General features: G+C 54.4%; 1 protein-coding gene across 5 annotated transcripts in view; it reads right to left on the bottom strand.

The window, feature by feature from the left end:
• Positions 1–19,436, bottom strand: part of RPS6KA2 (ribosomal protein S6 kinase A2) — a 332,623-nt gene that overhangs the window by 8,261 nt on the left and 304,926 nt on the right. For all 5 annotated transcript variants that reach the window (XM_026505196.4, XM_057310898.1, XM_044386467.3 and 2 more), the window contains 6 exons: positions 17,530–17,660; positions 16,380–16,505; positions 7,683–7,772; positions 5,793–5,951; positions 4,169–4,330; positions 1,700–1,776 (listed from right to left, as the gene is read on the bottom strand). In XM_026505196.4, coding sequence (XP_026360981.1) covers positions 1,700–1,776; positions 4,169–4,330; positions 5,793–5,951; positions 7,683–7,772; positions 16,380–16,505; positions 17,530–17,660 — 745 coding nt within the window. The remainder of the gene's footprint in view (positions 1–1,699; positions 1,777–4,168; positions 4,331–5,792; positions 5,952–7,682; positions 7,773–16,379; positions 16,506–17,529; positions 17,661–19,436) is intronic.

The raw sequence follows: 19,436 nt of genomic DNA, 5'->3' as shown, positions 1-19,436 counted from the left end.
CGCCTCTTTCTGTGGTTGTTGCTTGTTTTTTTTTTTTTTTTGTTTGTTTGTTTTTTTTAAGTAGGCTCCACACTAACATGGAGCCCAATGTGGCTTGAACTCACAAACCTGAGAGCAAGACCTGAGTGAGATCAAGAGTCAGACGCTTAACCGACTAAGACACGCAGGCACCCCTGCCTCTGTGTTGTTAGAAAGAATAGCTCTTTCTTTGCCATCACGTTCCAAATTCAGGATTTGTGGGAAAGTGTCGCTTATTTCTTATGCTATGTCCATCTTCCTTACGTGGTCAGTGGTGCAGGCCAATAAGGCAAGTGTAGAAAACTCTGTGGACTCAAGCACAAGAACATCCGTGGACCGTTTCGGGCTCCCCTGGTGACCGTGTTACAGTGGTTGGCCCGGTCATTCGGTTTCCACAGTGAGATTGTGGTATAATGGAGGACAGCCTGAGATTTGAAGTCTGAGAGACCCATGGTAGATCTATTACCAACTTTGGTTCTTTGACATATTAACTTTTTAAAACTCAATTGCACAATGGGTGGAATAACACACTTGCAGGGACCCACACGGACACATATAAGACGCCATCGGCATCTGCCCCCCTGTGAGTTATTCTCTCAGCTCCCAACATAAACCAGGGCATGTCGACCCATGCCTGCTAGAAAAGGAACTCTCTGTGATCCTCATGGCACTTCTTTTGGTGGCCAAGTTTGTGATCTGAGGTTCATGTACAGACGTGAGTATCAGAAGAATCGCAGGGCAATCCAACGGTGTGACGCTGGAAGGGCCTGGATGCCTTCCCTGCTACTGTGGTCCTCAAGGCCCAGCTCCAGGCTCACGCGTCCCCCTCCTTTCCCTACAGACACTGATTACTCATGTATCACCACATGCCTCATTAAGGCCACAAAAAGCAGGCCACTCCCATTCATTCTTGTGGGGCTTCTTGTCCATTCTGCTACAGTAAGCAGGACTGGATGGTCTAGAGCTCTTTTTTCCTTCTATGCAAATCCTTAATAAACTTAAGACATAGGTCTCCCTGGGTTTCTTAGGATGCTAGATCTTTAAGGCTGGAAGCCTTACAGACCACACAGTGTCCTCTTCTCATTCAAAAGTGAGGGAAGTGAAGCCAATAAGGGTCAAGGAGTCCAGCCCAGATGCAGAGCTGGTGAGGGGCAGACTCGGATTGGAAGCAGATGTGTGCACGGCAGACCCGACCCTCCTTCTGAAACGCCGGCTGTCTCATCTGGTGGCGACGCAAGTCAGTCACCTGCCTTTACCTGGCCACCTACCTTGAGGTGCTGTTTGGCCAGGAAGCTTTTAGGGGTGCTTCTTAACTCAAGAGAATGTTTTTAAGAGAAGATGTCTCAACCTCTTAAGGGGGCGGCATGGTGCTGGGGAGAATGTGGACACGTGGTCAGAGGCGTGGGTTTTTGGTCGGTGAGCTGAGGCCTGCACTCCAGTTCCCTAATTCCGGAGATATATTTTAAAGAAAACACATGGCCAACTTTCTTATCCCTGTTCTTCAGTTGTCCTGAAAGTGCTAATGAAGTGTTTACCCAAGACCTGTGAGTGTGTGTCCCCACCCGTGCCCCAGGGCAGGGCTGACCCTGGGCTGAAGGGACCTCCCCCGAGATGTCTGCCTCAGGATGTCTCAGGCACGTATGCCATCGCGCGCTGACACCTATGGGAGGGTGTACATTACCCTGCCAGCATGGTGTATAACAGGGTCCCCAAACTCCAGATGTCACATGCCGCGTCGTAGCCTTGCCGCTTCAGGACCTGGAGGAGGGAAAGCAGACAACAGGTGAGCGCTTGGTAAAATTCGAGTTCACGGTGTGTTGTTCTGATGAGCCCATGAGCTGGGCAGGTGGGGGAACAGGGAGATAGCGTTTATTAACGCCAAGTCAGCCATGATGCCCTGCAGTGGGATTCCCCAAAGACCCCACACACGGGAACCACAGCTCTTGCTAGATACGTGACAGATAGCTTGGAAACACTTGATTTTTAAGGCAGAACTTTAAAACAATTATGGCAAAGTATACATAGCATGACATTTACCGTCTTAATCAGTTTTAGGAGCACAGTTCATTTGTTCAACCATCTCCATCCATCTCTTTCCTCTTGCAAAACTGAAACTGTCCCCATTACAGTTACTCCCCACGCCCCTCACCCAACCCTGGCTCCCACCCTCCTCCTGTCTCTGTGGATTTGGCTGCTTTAGGGACCTCCTATGAATGGAATCATGCAGTAATCATGCTTTTCGGTCTTGCTTATCAAACATGACATGACGTGCTTTAGGTTTGTCCCTGTGGCAGCGTGGGACAAGATCTCCTCCCTTTTTAGGCCAGTTCTCCTTGTATGAATGCACCACATTTCGTTCGTCCCATCAGCCGTCGCTGGACAAATGCTGCTGTGCAGGCGGGGAGGCAAACAGCTGCTCCTGTCTCTGCTTTCAGTGACATTGGGGATCGGCATTACCGCGTCACATGGTAGTGCTATGTTTAATTCTCTGGGGAATAGTTAAGACAGAAGAATTTGCATGTGTCCTGGGATTACATGCTTCAGCAGAGGGCGGTCCTCTGATATATTCACAGTGGAATAACCGTACAGAGAGCAGCACAAATGCTCATGGGTTCCTGTACATCGCTGGATTTAGCACCAACACGGAGTCAGAAGACCTGTGTTCAGTCTTCTTAGACACAAAGGCGAGGGGTGCATCCTCCCATCGTTGTATCACTGATGCTGCGTGGCAGCCAATGCGGGCAGACTGACTGAATGTCCATTGTTCCAGCACGTGCGTCCCCAGCTGAGTGACCTTCAAAAGTCATGCGCACATGTTGGACCTGGTTGTTTTTTTTAATCCACTCAGTGTGGCTAATAGTATCTACCCTGCGTACTTCATACGGCATATGAAGATACAAGTAAAAACTATCGGTAATAAAAGTGCTTTGTAAATGGTTAAGTAATAGACCAATTTAAGATACTCTATAATCACCAGAATCAATACTATCAATACTAGTATTGATCAAGTAAGGCAATAATAGAGGCTCATAAGCAGATTATGTTAAAGGGGGCCACAGGTGGCATCTGGGAAACCTAAAAGTGGCCTCACAGCTCACCTGTGTGGGTCCATCCATATCTCGGCTCAGCACACTGCTGCCTTCCTCACGACCACTGGTGGGGGCTACTCAGCTCGCAGACCCACTACCAGGTGCCAGGGGCCTTCTTTTTTTCTTTCTTTTCTTTCTTTCTTTCTTTCTCTCTTTTTCTTCCTTCCTTCCTTCCTTCCTTGTAGGCTCCATGCCGAGTGTGAAGTCCAATGGCAGGCTCAAACTCACGACCCTGAGCTCAAGATCTGAGCCGAGATCAAGAGTTGGACGCTTTTCTCTTCGGACTTGCTGTGCTCCTCATTGCAGCCCTAGTTCAGTTTCACCCACAGCCAGAAGGATCCACACAGACTCCGATGTCTGCTCTCCTTCTTGACCCCGCATCCCACCAGCCACGGGTCCTGCTCTAGCGGCCTCTCAGGTTTTGTTGCTTACTTAACACATGACACTGGGTTTGCTTCATACACAGCAGTGACTTCAGAGCCTAACGAAACCATCCCCAGGGAGCCTGAGAAGGGGCAGACGTACAAGATGGTGCTGCCGAGATGCTCCGAGTCTGGATGCGGGCTGAGAGCCCCCCTGCAGAACACTACGGGCCCTCATATTAACTCCCACAGCGCTGGCTTGCTTCTGCCGTGGAAACCGGTCTGGAGCAGAGCTCCGGCACAAGGGGAATCCGTGAACGCCGTCTCCCCTGTCTGTGTTGTTGTAGGTAGATTTCTGATCCCAGGTGACACAGGTGACCCGTGAGCTTCCTTCCGGGCGGCATGACAGGCTGCCTGCATTATCTCTCCGTAACTCCAGGCAAATATGCGGAGCTGATCCAAATGGCCTACTGCACGGTCACAATTTTACATAAAAACATCACCACTAAACATTTTACAAATAGGAGAACGATAAAATAACTGTGTTTGAGCAAGGTCAGTGGCTGGCTCTTTCTCTGACTCGTTTCTCCTCTCTAACATGACCACTGGACTAAATCAAGGTGACTCTGAGGGGCCAAACGATCCCCCCATTCCTTCGCCCTGGGAGAGGGCTCATCTCCGCCGGCTCGGAGCTCTTACCTCCGGGGCAACGAAGTTTGCCGTGTAGCAGGGTGTCATCAACAGCCCGTTCTCGGCTCGAAGCTGCTTGGCAAACCCAAAGTCACAGATCCGGATGGACTCCGGGTCCCCAGACTCGTCCATGTACAGTATATTACTGGGCTTCAGGTCTCGATGAACCACCTGGAAAGGCAGCGGGCGGGGTTGGAGCAGGAAGGGGAAAGGGGAAGCATTCAGAAGGTAAGGGGTTTTTTGGGATTGTGACTCTGAGCAGGTCCTGCAGCTAGAAGCCAGTGGACTCGGCTGCTATGTTCTTCAGGGCAAGTCTTCCCTCCTCTCTTGCTCTCTCATTGTCATTCAAGTAAGTAAGTAAGCAGCTAGCCCAAATGAGAGAATTGCATACAAGGCAATGTGGCGCTGAGTTCAGGTGACGTGACTACAAGGATTTGTACGGGTAGATGTTTCCGTGTGCCTGGCACGCTCCAGCACGGTGAGGGGCTCACCGGAGAGCGAGGCGGACGCGCAGCCTCTGTCGTGGGGCAGGTGACCCATGGGCAGGGATCAAGCGATCGACTGGAGCCCTACAGAGGCACCTGGGGGGTGGGGAGGGAGGTGCAGGTGCTCCGAGCACAAGGGACGGGGTCGGAGAAAGCTGTCCTGACGCCCCAAAGCAAAGCAGCTATTTGGGGGCACACAGCGATTTCTTCTGACGGGCACAGAGGCCGACTGGGAGCACACACGTGTGCCCTCACACAGCCTGGAACCCACACGTCTCTTCTGTCCTGGTAAAACCCAGGGGCAGGAGATGGAGGGAAGGGGAAGGGACACACGCACGCAGCCAGCTTGGCTTACACAGGCCCCAAAGGCAGGGGAGCAGGCCCATTACCTCCCTCATTAAATAGAAGCCAATCTGGAAAGACCGTCATCCCAAGGGTCTCCTCTAGAGTTTGACTGTTCTGGGAAAACGCTTTGCACTCCCAGACCACCAGATCACCACAGAAAGGCCCGTGGCGCGGAACATCTTCCCGTTTGGAGGTGGCTACATTCGAAACGCCTGTGACCACACGTGCAGGGCGGCTGCGGAAGCACTGCTTCACGGGAGGTTCCCCGAGATGGGGACTGGAAGCGGAGAGCCAGGCGGGAACCCCGGCCTGCCCCTCCCTCGTGGGCAACCAGCCCTGGGCAAGAGGCTTCACCTCTTTCTGCTCTAGTCTCCCGGTCTGTAAATGGGTGTAATGTGGAGCTTAGGGCTGCAGGGACGAAGAGCACAGAGCAGCACCTGGAACCCGGTGAGGGCCGGGGCAGAGTGCGCTCCCACTGTCTCTGTCACCTGTAGGATTCCTCTGTGTCGGCTAAGGAACCCAGCTGTGAACAGAGCAAGTGGTGAACCCCAACACGTCCATTTATCAAGCCCAAACACTTTTTCTCTATAACTGGTCCAGGCACACTGAATTTCCCCACTAGCTGCTGGGCACGCGGTGTGTGCAATGATCTCAGGCACGGGAGGGGTGGCTGTGGTGCAGAAGGAAGCCTGGACGACCAGGCTCCCCAGCTCTGGAGCCAGGGCACTCCCTCCCGGGCCAGTCTCTCCTGCTGTTATGCTACCCGCGTGGCCGCAGGCTGCCGGGGAGGGCGGCAGGCTTACCCCCTGCGAGTGGAGGTAGTCCATGGTTTTGGTGATCGTGCACAGCACGTCGCTGGCCTCCCGCTCCGAGAAGCAGCGCTGCCGGAGAATGCGGTCCAGCAGCTCCCCGCCGCGCATCAGCTCCATCACCAGATACACGAACTTCCCGTCGTCATAGACCTGGGTGGCGGAGAACGGAGCACGTGGTCACCCTGGCCCCCCTGCGTGCGCAGGCCTGCCTGCCACGGGGGAGAAGGGCAGCCCCGGAGGCGGCAGCGGCCAGTGCACAGGCTGGGGGCTCGTTGCCCCCCAGGGTGTGAAAACAAGGCTCCGGGTGAAAGTGAGAGAACGGCCATCACAGTCCTACCCGACGTGGCTGTTAGGGAAAACCAGCTTTAATAATCTGCTGCAAAGCACAGAATGAGTCAGCGAGGCCAGGCGCTTGCAAGGGTGAGATTTTAGCTGACATGACTTGTCCTGATCTGGCCCCACCCTTGCCGTGGAGATCTTCAGAGGTGGAACCAGGGCCGTTGGCACAGAGCCGAGCCCCTCAGACTTCAGTGTGCACACCCCCGGGGGGGTCTTGTTAGGCGGCAGCGTCTGGCCCAGCAGGCCTGGGTCATGTCCAGCCAGCGCCCAGGGGCCCTCCCTCCCGCTGCACCGTGGACGAGCCTGGGAGCCGCCAGACCCTGGAGTCCAGCGGGGAGGGGAGGCAGAGGCAGACAGAATCTACCCTATTGTAGCAATTCTTGTATCTCAGGAAAGCGATGGAAAAAGAGAGCTCTGTCACCCCACCTTCACTCTCCTGAACTTGAACAACAGCCCCCAAGGCCCTCCGCTTTGGCTCTTCCCATGACACACGCGTGTAGACAGCAATTACCCTGCGCGGGTGTCCAGGAGTTAGAAGGACCTTGTGGAAATGGGGCCGAGCGCCTATACACGAGTAATTCTTAGCTTATGAATCACTGAGTTTCCAGAACAATTCACTAAAATAGTTCGCCTAACTCGGAGCTCAATGCAAGATAGAAAGTTGATTTTGGTGTATTTATTTCCAGTTTATGCCTCAAAAAAATGCTCTACTTTTGAGAATGTGCATACGATGGCACCTTCAGCTCAGAATCACTCACCCCAACATAATGAAAGTGGTTTGAAGAGCTTAGGAGTTTTCAAGTTAGCTGACGTCTGCTGGTGGATCTCAACATAAACACCAAAACCACCGGAGGACCGGGTTGCACCGTGAAGGTGCCTGGGACCGTGGGGAGATCGCCAGCTCACTCCGCGCGGGTCAACATAGGGATTGTTTCACAGTTTCCTCCGAGGTGAACTGGCATTCTGCAGCCCCCTTGCTCCAGGAATTGATGGGGCCCAAAGGGAAGTTGAGGCAGCCCCCAGATCCTGAGGGTTTGGGTTCATGACCCTGAAATCATTCTGGAGTGTGAGGGCAAAGGTGGCGAGGGGACAGGTCTGTCTCCCCTCTGGCCCCCCGCGCCACAGCCCCGGGCTCTGTGCCGGGCTTCCGAGGGGGTGGGCTCCTGCTGCCTTCCGTCTCCCGGGCTGGGGACCACTCCTTGCCCAGCAGAAGCAGAGGGAGCTGGGAGGAGCGCCACAGCCAGAGCTCAGTCTGGGGTCTCAGATCTGACCCAGCCCTGTCTCAGCCACTCCAGACTCCCTTTCTGCTGGGTTTCGGAACGGCACCACCACCTCTGGATTAGAATCCGCACCAGCTTCTCTTCCTCGCTCATAGTCCACGTTACCGGATTTGGGAGTGGGGGGGGGGGGTGCTGTCCGAGACTGGAACTCGGCAGCCGCCGGGCGATTACAAGGTGCTGGCGGCAGAGGCGGGCTCCGGCGCACACTCGGGGGCGGCAGCAGGGGCTGAACCCACACGGGTGCCGGGTGAGGCGCACTTACGTCCTTGAGCGTGATGATGTTCGGGTGCTGCCCGTACCTCAGCAGGATCTCGATCTCTTCCGAGGGGTCTCTCTTACTCTTGTCGATGATCTGGAATACACGGAGCAGGGGATGTGAGGCGCGGGACGGCGTCGGCTGGCTCCGACCCTTCTGCCCCCTCCCCTCCCCCCAGCTCCCGCTCCCGCAGGATAAATGACGGTTGCCTACATGTTCACGGCCGTCCTCCATCCCAACTAGCGGCAGAGCGACATTGACAAAAAGCAGGCACAAGCCTGGGACACAGATTTTATGAAATTACAGGGTTGGAGAGGGAAGGGTGGGCTTGGGGGGCTCACACAGGCACCCGCAAACAGCAGCAGGCGCTCTCAATCACGGAGGCAGGCTCTGAGTGGGTGGCCGATGCTCGTCGCGCTGTTCGGAGCGGGCTCCAGCACCCGCGGTGCACCTCTCGCCGTTCTCTGCGGCAACACAACAGCCGCAGCGGGACCGAGTGCATGGTTCTCCCCAGGAGACGGCGGGACTGGCGGGCTCACCGAGTCGGCCGCTGGCTGAGACACACACGTTCCTTCCCCTCCGCCACCCAGCGTCTGTATCCCACGTCTTAAGGTAACAGGTACAGTCCTTCCGCCCATGAAAACAGCTTCCAAAGACAGGACAAGGTCACGAATAGAAGCCTACTTCGAACAGGGAGGCCTCTGTTGGCAGATAATGGCTGATGTCTCTGGAGGTGGCCTGCTTGCTCCCACTTCCACGGGGATGGAACCGTTGGGGTGGGGGTCCTCACCCAAGTGAATCCCAAGCACGTGCGTTAGAAACAACACCAGAACGGAAGAATCCTTCATACTGTTTTCGACATCAGTATAACCTAATTTGAAAATATGTGCTCTTTGGAGAATGCCATAATTTGACTACGGAGCAGGAAGGAGATTGGCTTTGACCTTCTCTCAGGTCAGACTTGCAGCGGAGCTTTGCGTGGAACTCAATCTCTTTTGTTTAATATACAGACTGTTGGGACGCTGCCCCCGGACACCCCTGGTCTCTCCCCTTTGCTGTTAGGAGAGAGCACCCCAGTGCCCGCGCTCCTCTCTGCATCTCGGCTTTAAAGCCGGCAGCCGAGCTCCGATGACACTGGCGCCCCAGGACTCCGAGCCCAGCGACACGCACTGTCAAACAAGCCAAAGTTAAGCTCCCTTTCTTGACACGTTTTTCTCCTTTGCTACATTTAACTGCACCAAAATTCCAGCGGGGACGCCAGGATTGCTTCTAGTATTGAAAGAAGCTAGCAGATGGTGCAGCGTTCTAAGGGCGGGACTTTCTGAAGGTGTCTTCAGCAGTGTGGGGGTCGAATACACTGCTTGGAGTGCGTGCTGGCCAGCGGGGTTCTAGGACCCCTTTTTCTTCTTCTTCTTTTTTTTTTTTTTAAGATTTTATTTATTTATTTGACAGAGACAGCCAGTGAGAGAGGGAACACACGCAGGGTGAGAGGGAAAGGAAGAAGCAGGCTCCCAGCGGAGGAGCCTGATGCGGGGCTCGATCCCAGAACGGCGGGATCACGCCCTGAGCCGAAGGCAGACGCTTAACGACTGAGCCACCCAGGCGCCCCTCTAGGACCCCTTCTGCTCCAACAGCCCTTGGGGGTCATTCAGTCTCTCAGGGCTGTGACCTTCTCTTTGAAACCTGAGAAAGTTAAAATGCATTAGATTCTTAAAAAATGAGTGGATTTTTAAACAATTAAACAAATACATTTTTTGAATAAAATGTCATGATAAAAGTGGTGTGTTGTCAGCATAAATCTGTTTCATCATCCTCACAATGGAGTTGGAAGCAGGAAGCTTTTTCTTTCCTGCCAGCGGCCGGGGGGGGGGGCAGTTACAGGACCGGGTGGGGCAGCTGCACAGAGATACGTCCAACGGGAGCTCGGGGCTCTCCCTTCCTGCTGTGGGGTCTCCCCATGGCAAAGCTGACCAGAAGCTGGAGGACAAGGCTGGGCACTGCGATGTGGCCGCTGGGCTCAGAGAGGGGGGTGGGGGGTGCGCAGGGGAGATGGGGCACCCAGCCTGGAAGGGCAGGCGTCCGGGAGAACCGTGGAGGCGCAGTTCCTACAGCCGCCCTGCTGGCCCTCCACCAGCCCCGTATCTGGCAGGGGGGACGTGGGGTCCGCACAGCCGCACGGTCTGTTCAGACCCAGGGCTTGTTAGATCCTCACTGTGGTCAGTCAGCGAGCGCTGGCTGCTTCTGCCCACACATCTTTTTCTGGAATTATTATTAACAGAGACGCTGAGCCGGGAGGCAGGGTTACTGGTCCCTGAGCCCAAGCTGCAGTCTGGGCAGGAGGGACGGCAGGGCCCAGAGAGATGTTCCGAGCAGGCTGTTCAGACGTGTCAAGGAATGAATTTCCTCCCCGTGGGACCGGTTTCCTGGGATTGCCATTGTTAGACTTGCTCCTAGTTCAAGAAAGCGCTGGTGGATCATGTTCCTTATTCTGAGAACAACACTGACTTACAATCTTCCTCAGGCAACATAACCAGGGAAGGAATTCCCAGTCAGTGCGGTGAGCAAGGCCGGCTCTCCGCCGTGCTGGTGCTCAGATGATCCTGGCAGAACCACAAAGGAGTCGGAGGAACGGTCTCTGTCCTTCTCATCCCGCAGCGGCTGCAGAGAGCGGGCAGGACGCCGCACGGGGTCAGCCCCCCACCATGGCCCTTAAACAGCCCACCGCCGTGTTGCTCTCCAGTAAGCTGCACGTTTACGGGGTAAGTCAGCACCCCCGGGACGCCACGGATGGCAGACGAGGACTCTCTCTGCAGGTGAAGCATGTGGGGACAGACGTATCAGGAGCACTTCTCTTTTCTTCCTTTTAATCAATCAATCCATTAATTAATGTAAGCTTTACACCCAATGTAGGGCTTGAACTCACGACCGTGAGATCAAGAGACGCAGGCTCTACAGACTGAGCCAGCCAGGAGCCCCTCCTGTGCATTTTTATTCCTGGCTGCGGAGATAGGAACAGGAGGGGAGAGGAAAGGAGGCCTCACCGTCCGCAGCACGCTTTCCTCTTGCATCTCTGCCCCCTCCACCTTCCTCTTCTCTGGCTCTCTCTGGCGTGCCCCTCCTGGGACACTGAGTCCTCGGGGAAATGGGCTTTGCAGTGATCCAGAGGAGGGGCTCACAGGCTTGCTGCAGGCCCCTGAGGCGGGGTACTTCCACGGGCTTGTTCCCAGGATCAATGCCATATGTGAACAGGGTAGTGGAGCACGCAATGGTTCATGAGATTTCACAGACGGCTTCTCTCGTACAATTAATTTAAATAAACGACACAGCGGGAAGACTGAGTTTTCCTGCTGGAAACAATTAAAATTCCCATGCCGATCAGTTTTCCTTCTAAAAATAAGCTCTATTCATGTCAAACATTTGTCTCAATCCTGGTGTTTTTGGATGGCAACTTACATACACATGAGAACACGTGCACAGGAGCGCCCATGCTCTTGTAACCGTCTGCTGAGAACACAAAACGGGCTCCGCGTCAGGACAGCCTGCCCAGCTCCTGGCAGACGAGCGTCGGCCCCACCTCCTCCCTAGAATCAAGGACCGGGTGACACAGACTCACACAAGAGAAGGCATGGATTGCCAGGTGGAGTCAACCCCATCCCAAAGGCAGGGCCGGAGGGCTGGTGGCAGAACAGCAGGGAACATACGAGAAAAGGAACCTGGATCCGGTGTCACGGGCACCTCCGCTTCTCCAGTTACACCTTCACTGTAACGTTTAGGGAGCTTAGATGGTCATCAAAACCACACATGTTTTCCTTGCAGATCCCATGACTTGGGCTTAAATTTACCACGGCTCCGCCCCATCCACTCTGCATGGAGGTGTCATTCCTTCAGGATCTGGGCCTTGCAGAAAGCAGGGAGTGAGCTGGAGAGGAGCCTCAGGGCCCCACCCCATGGAAGCGAGAGGCAGCGCCCCGGGGAGGTCAAGGGCATGCACGGTTGGACGCTCGCTGGCTCTCCCACTTACAGGCTGGGTGTCCTTGTGTGTGTTGTTGACCTGTTGGTCTCTGTGCCCTCGAGGGGATGATGACAGTAATTACATCCTGTGTCATGAAGATCAACGGACCTAACATGCGGAGCATTTCGAGTTTGGCAAGATTGGCACATAGTGAGCGCTGTTTGCGGTCATCATTGTTGTCGTAACAGGATGGTCGAATTTGCGCTAAGTCTGAATTCTATCTCATGCCTGCTGCTCCTGGTCTCATGAACTTCAGGTGTTGTATGGTTTGCTCCCTAGAAACTTACTGATGTTTTGTTTCAAAACCAAGGATCGAGGTGGCAAAAGCAGTACCTTGGGTGTGTATGTGAGTTCTGCACCCTGCGAGCAGCACACACCTGAGTCGTCCACAGACACCCCCCGGAACTCTCTCGAGGTGCACCGTCCTTGCTTCCTGCCTTTTATGCAAACTGACTTCCTGGGCTGTCTGGAACACGCGCCTCATCATGTGGAGCCACGAAGACTCCAAAACAAAACAGAAACCAAAAACCCTCTAACGCAGTTCGTGTAAAGTGGGTACAGCACCTTTGATGGAGAGAGTACTAATGATTTTTTCTATTCAACTCAACCTCTCCCCAACAAGTGCGGCTCAGTCATAGTTCCCTTCTGCACGTCGTAAACGACTCTGTGTCAACCTTATTTTAAATGGAGAGTCACTCGCGCCCGGCCATCTGTGCAGTTCTATGTCATGTTATCTCAAAGTCCTGCACAATTTCATCTCCGCTCCTCACCTTCCGGGGCTGGCTCTGAAAGCAAAGGCCAACTTGGGTTGTGCATCGGAGCGTTGTGCGGTTTTGCCCCTTGGACGCAGCTCTGCGTGCTAAGAAAGTGGGGCACAGCTGTTCAACTGCCAAGCGCCCGACAGAGGGGAGAGGAAGAGAGGACATCGCGGTTTTCCCACCCCCTCTCAGCACGAGCTGGGCATGCTGGTGGGACATCCTACGCCGAGTCAGCCTGAGCTGGTGCCCATGAGGAGGATGAGGGCCTGAGGGCAGGCTCTCCGTGGAAGATCGGGGGCCATCCAGCCTTGTTTGCCTCGGCTGGGGGGCAGCACCAAACCCTGGGGACTCAGACTCTGCAGCAACACTTCCTGAGTCCCTACTGCGTGCGCACCGCGCTAAAGGCTTCGTTACGTGGTAGCTAGACCTGGCCTCGCTAATTTAAGAGCTGCACAGAAAAATGCAGCCAAGAATACACGCAAGACCAAGTCTTGCTGACTGGGAGTATACTTGGGTGGAGAGGTTTAAATACGGCCTTAAATGTCATTAATGTGATGACAGAGTAATTATACTGACAAAATTAGGCTCCCATAAGACAGAGAAATAAGCTTAAAGCAAAACACAGTGATATTTCCAAGATGTGAGAGCTAATATATCCCATGTGCTCCGAGACTGACAGCCCAGTTTGCTCGGAGCTGAGGGCGGGCCCCGCCCGCCCCTGGGAAGGCTGTGCCCTGGCACTTCCAGCTCCGTCCGCCAGAGGGCCTGCCCTGCCCTGAGTAGCGCACAGAAAGCACTGGGCTCCGCTCAGAACATCATCCTGCTGCTAAGAGTCAGAGGAGGCACACGCCACCCTCATCTCCCAGAGATCAGTCTCCCGGAATTTATCTGCAGGAGGCATCCATCCCCCACCCGCAAAGGATGCGTTAGGCTGAGGCTCTCAAGCTCAGCCCCACTGACATTATGGGCTGGGTAATCCTGTGTCCAGGATCCTGGGAGGGGCCGTCCCGTTCAGGACGTTCTGCCGCATCTCTGGCCCCTACACATGAGGCCTCAGTGGCGACCCCCACCCCAGCTATGAAAACCAGAGTGTCTCAGACATCCCCAGTGCCCCCCCCCCGCGCCCCCCATTATGACTGCCCCAGGCAGAAGCCCCTGCCCTCTGACCGCAGTCCCGCTGTTCATCAAAGTCGCTGCATACATTTTTCTGCTCATTACTCAGGGGCGAGTTTTCTGAATCAATGCAGTGCGGTGAGGAGGCCCCAGCTGGCTCGGACTGGACCGCTTCTCAACACGAAACAAACACCCCTTTTCCATGCACGTGGGAATTTGGAGGGCTGGGTCTGCCAACTGCTCGCGTGCTAGCCAGGGTGCGGGGCTGAGTCCGGCAGCGGAGGCTCAATAAGACGTCTGTTGACCTGGGGTCCAACTCGCACGCCAAGTCATTAAATGCCACGCTCTCAGGGCTAGGCTATGTTACAGGACATTCTTCGTTTTGCTAGTTCTTCCATCCCTAAGTGAGGATACTGCCATTCATCCACCAGTCAGCTGACACAGACAAAGGCTAAAGAATATTTCCATTGTGTTCTACCTGGAAAATGCTGAAAACGGGACAGAGGTGCAATCTGCAGGATGATACATTCAGTAATAAATGGGCCCATCCTGAATACGGAGCTCTTTGCCTTGAAACTCCTGCCAGTTCTTTGCCTTTGAAGGAAATCCAAACCAGGACCCAGGACCTGACGGCTGTCCTTGCAACAGGCAGCTCACACGGGCTTCTGACCCAGCTCTGGGTCCCGGGGGGCTGTGCGGTGAAGGGGAGCAGCTCCTCCCTGCGCTTGGTGAATTTAAACACCTTCCAGACAATAAATGATGACCCACAGTGGTCTCAGTGAGGAGCGGGGAAGTCCTGCAAGGTCCGCCAGCTCCCTTTGTCCAGGGAACTTCAAGGCTTGGAAAAAAGAACAGGAAGACCCGGCTTTCTGCCTCGCAGAGCTACAGCCATGTGTCTGGTTTCTGGGCCCTGGGGTGAGATGCCCCAGAAGTTCCCGGCACAGCGTGGCCTCAGCAAGAGAGTCAGGACCGAGGTAAAGCCATGGAACAAAGCTGAATTCAGACGGTGTTTTCATAAGAGAGCTGGCTACGGGGACAGTACAGGGAAACACGCCACTGCCTCTGTCAATGGGAGATTTATTTTCAGAGGCACAAAACGCAGCTGACAGAGGCAGGCTGTTTTCTCGAAGGGCATCGTGGCCACTGAGCCAGCCAAACAATGGGCGCGTTTCTCCATGCTCAATGGAAGCAGGGATTGTTTCTAGGATGGCTGCTGGTCACCCGATAAACGGCTGAAGGAATGCTGTGAGAAATGACCCAGGCAGAAAATTCTCTGAAGTCCACGCGTGTGGGAGGCGTGTGTGCTGTACGTCCTGCAGCAGGAGTGCAGTCCCGGTCCAGGGCGGAGGGCAAGTGCACGCACGTTGGGCGCACCTGCCCACGGGAGCAGCATCTGCGCGGGCACACAGGGCGTCCACGCACGCACGCCTCTGAACGCTCCCAGGGAGACGGAGACACGACACTCCTCACCAGCCCAGGTCTTTGGAACGCGTGGAGCCCCGCACGCCCATTCTGCAGCGGTCACTGCTGGCCACACCATGTGTGTTCCTGGGGTCCCGTGCTGCCACTGCTGTCGGACGCCGGGGCTGACAGCAGTGCCAGTGCGTGTGCCCACTGCTCCCGGGAACCGCGCCGCGTGCCCTTCTGTGGCTTCGGGACTCCGGGTGGGCTGAGCACCGGGAGTCTGCCCAACCCACAGACTATACCTCCGTATTCCAAACGTTCTTTCCTGCTTGAGGACTTCAAGATACATTTGTCAGCAAGCCAGCAATTTCCAACCCAAACGAGACCAAAGGGCCTAGTTTTTTGGGGCTGGTGCCTTGTTTTGACAGAGTTGAACATTTGCTCAGTGCGAGAAACACGGGGCGTGGGTGACCCACGAAGGAACGGGGTCATCTCCCCGCAGGCACCATTTCGAGCAATTTCTTCTGACTTAGGAAAATTGCAGTGGAAGGCCGTGCTCCTTTTACGCTGCCGCTGCTGGACGGGTCGCATGCTTCCCCAAATGTTCCGTGAGGGGCCGGCACAGCGCCACGTGGCACGGACGTGACCGGGTCGGCCATGCTGACGCCACAGGCTGGAGCCGGCTTCTCGAGGGGCTCGAGGTCAGTTCTGTGGGGAAGCAGCGGCGTTAGAGCTCTCTGGCTCTCTTGTGGAGAGAATGCACAGTTCACGCTTTTTACAGAAACTCGGTTATGCTTTCGGCCGGAAGCTTTAGCTTTTAGTCCACATTTCACCAACCAGAAAACTCAAGAAACTGGTATTTGGGATTTCTAGGTCAAATATCAAATCTAGCAACAATTACAGAAGCTACAGGTATTCCGTAGAGATTGGATTCTGGATAACTCTAGATAATTTTTGGTATTTACTTTTCTTGATGTTTAAGTTTGCACAGATATTACCAGTTTATGCCTCTATTCGTTTCTTTGAGTTAATTTCTGGTGACTGTTGCTTCCTCCCCCCCCCCCCCACTCCAGCCCCCTCAAACAACACTGTGCCTGTCCCCCAATCGTATTTTCCAAAATACTGAGCACCCAAAGCTTTTACCCCAGGGTCAGCTGTATACAAAGCTACTAGACGTGGTCAGTGCTTATATGTTGGATACGATCAGATATTCATCATCTGCAAAATACGTTTTGAATGGGTGACCTAGTGTCAAAGCAAACTGAACTCTTTCGTATGCGAGCTTGGGGGACGGTGCCCAGGGAGGAAGCTGGCCAGCTCAGCGAGGCCGGCTGAGTCAGGCACGGGGAGCACCGCAGTTGTGCTCGGGGCCGCACGCAGTTGTGCTCGGGGCCGCTCACACACGCACGGTCTTACCTTCACGGCATACTCTGCCTCAGTGGCTTTGTGCACACATCGCTTGCACACGGAGTAGGAGCCCACCCCGATGTCCTCCTTGATCTCATAGCCATCGGTGAAGTGTATGTTGTTCCCATGTAACTGCTGTGGAGACAGACCCGGGGCAGAGACTGCCGTCAGAGCTCTCTCGGGCAGAGGGACAAGCTTAGACACACAGGACGTGGACAGCAAGGGAGGGTCTGGATGGTGCACTCGAGGTCACTGAGGCCAGGAGGTAATGGGATCATGAAGGTCACGCTGCTGGTCAGCAAAGATTCCAGATCTAAATCCTAACTTTCCGGGGATGAGCTTAATTTTTAGGCTGTAGTACACAGAGTCTGAGAATCTGGAGGTGGGAGCACAGAAGGCCCTGTAGATAGGGGTGTGTGGTTCTGACGCTTGAGGCCAGAGCGGTGCCTGGTGTGCACATGTAAGTAGAAGTCACCCCGTGATGTCCCAGCACAGCCCCCGTCCGCCCGTATGCACAAGCCTCTACCCCACGCACTGAGAGTGCAGACAGCAAGCCACCAATCATACACCGTAGACGGTGCACTCCGTCTCATCAAGTGTCCCCTGGGGACACACCACGGGGTCCCTAAAGGCTCGGGAGAGAGAAATATGGAAATCTAAGGCCACCTCATTTCCCCTGACTTTGTCCTTAAATAAAATGTTATCACAATTCCTCCTTCGAATTCCCTGGATCTGGTTACCCTTAGTAGGTGGAAAATTCCTTCTAAAAATGTCATGTGACCTGATCTCCCAAAGAGTACATTTCACAACAGGGAAATGGTACCCACAAACCAAACCACTCTCTTGGGGTACTGACTCGATCCACACAGTGAGGACGCCCCTGTCTGACCCCTGCGGGTGCTCCAGCCACAGACACACCCCGGGGACATTCTGATCAGAACTCTCCCCTTCGTTAGGGTGCACGTGGAGCAGGGGTGAGAGGCATGGCTCAGGCCACCATGAGACGCAGTAACGCCCGAGAGGCTGGGAACAGAGTCGGTACCCCCGGCATCAGCACCGCCGGACCCAGGCTAGCTCTCAGTCCACGTGTGACATGCGTGCTGGCGCCTCCCCGCGCACACCTGCTGGGGCCGAGGGCCGCCGGGCAGTACGGGATTACCTGCACGATGGGGTGAACCGTGGCTTTGTGCAGATCTTGCTGCGAGGGCTCCTGGACCAGACTTGAGGCCACAAAACTGAATCCTCTGAATAGATGATGCGCATTGGCGCTGGGGGGGACGCCAGGTGAGTCTGCAGGTAACAACGAGAGAATTCAACCTTCCAGGAGGGGATCCTCGTTTGAATCCTCCATCACTGTTGCTTAATTTATGACACTGTACAGCTTGCCTTTGTGCTGGGTTGTAACTGAAGTGCTAAGGACACAGAAAAATCGTTCTCTCTGCATTTAGATATTAATGAAAGGTAGAATTTTCTAAGCACACGAGCTCAGTGCGTGGTTGTGTTAAAGGGCATCTACAGCCAGGAGATTCTGAAGCAGAGGATAACCCACATCCTGTGCGAGGGCTCGGGACGCGGAGTGGGAATGCCTTGCGGTAGGCTCACGGTCTTTATTTTAAACTAAGCCAACACTAAAGCTGGTTTCTATCCCCTGGATGCACACAAGTCAGCTGCCCACTGGAGCGTGCTGCCTGGTGCAAGGGGCCCGTCCAAGACTTAAGAACCCCTCGAACATACTAGTCAGAAACTAGTCATGGGATCATCAAAGCTTTAAATTTTCTTTTATCTCACTCCTGTGTCTTGTCTGTGCCAAAAGTCAGCATCCCCCGGGTGATTCTCAAGCATGTTAAACTTTTAATGCCACCTACCCCTCAGGCCGCCAGCCACCTCACCGAGTGTGAGCCGAGCTGGACTCCATGAAGACCCAGCTGAGCCTCAGCCGATCACCCCGAGCCTGCCCACCACTGCTCTGGTCCATGCAGGGGGAGGCAGCCCTGGCTACAGGAGGCATGGCGGTGTACTCTGTGCCCCTAGTTCGGAGACAGTGCTTATCTGATCTGCAAAGTCTCCATTCGCGAATGAAAATGCATCAGTTCAAGTTAATAGAGCCGGCTGGTCTCCCCTGCAAAGCACACACACTCCCCAGCGGCTGTCAATGAGCCTCTCGGGCTAGGCTCTGCCCTGACCATTTGCCGGGCTCTGGCTCATTCTCCGGGTCGAGCTGGAATTCTTAAATCTAAAGCCCTAAGGAGGACGCCAAAGTGCCCTGGGGGTTGAAGACTGCTTAAGGTTGATGCATCCACTGTGCTTTGGTGGAGTCCTTCAGGGCAGCCCGTGGTAGTGCGGGGGATTTTCAAGAGAAGGCAGACCTCAAAGCCATAATTCTGTGAAGGAAAAAGGCAGACAGCGCGAAGCAAGCCGGAGAGCCGAGCCTCGGGTCTGGAGCAGCTTGGCGCCCGCCACGCTTCTGTCTCTGCTGTCTAGCGGTGTGCAGTTTTCAGATTCTAAAAACTACCCAGCAGAGCCTTCTGGGTTTTAATTAAGCTTCTCTACTCTAGCACGGTGGGAATTTATTTCCCAGCACTCACAGCCTAACTCAAAGGGAACAAAGTGGATTTCTGTTCCAAGTTCCTCCATGTCATGTTTTGTATATGACCATGTATTTGTTTCACAATTATCCTTAAAAATCACAGAAAATCTCAGATTCAAAAGTAGTAAGACCCCCCATAGACAGGAGATTTCTTCCCCCCCTTTTTTTCCCCACATGACTATATAACATATGCTACTCTATGGACTGGACTGACTGTGTTCCCCCAAAATCCATAGTTTGAAACTCTAGCCCTCCATGTGACTGTCTTTGGAGATGGGGTCTTTCGGGAAGTCATGAAGGTTAAATGAGGTCACTAGACCTGATCCAGTGTCGCTGGTGTCCTTATAAGAAGAGGGCGAGACAGCAGGGATCTCACTCTTCCTCCTCAAGCACAGAAGAAGGCTGTGGGAGGCCGTGTGCAAGCCGGGAAGAGAGCCCTCACCAGGAACCGAAATAAATGTTGACTGAGGTGCCCAGGC

This window comes from Ursus arctos, unplaced genomic scaffold, assembly GCF_023065955.2.
Source record: "Ursus arctos isolate Adak ecotype North America unplaced genomic scaffold, UrsArc2.0 scaffold_13, whole genome shotgun sequence".
Taxonomy (NCBI): Eukaryota; Metazoa; Chordata; class Mammalia; order Carnivora; family Ursidae; genus Ursus; species Ursus arctos.
Note: the sequence above shows the minus strand (reverse complement) of the source record. Positions and strands in the feature narration are given on the sequence as shown.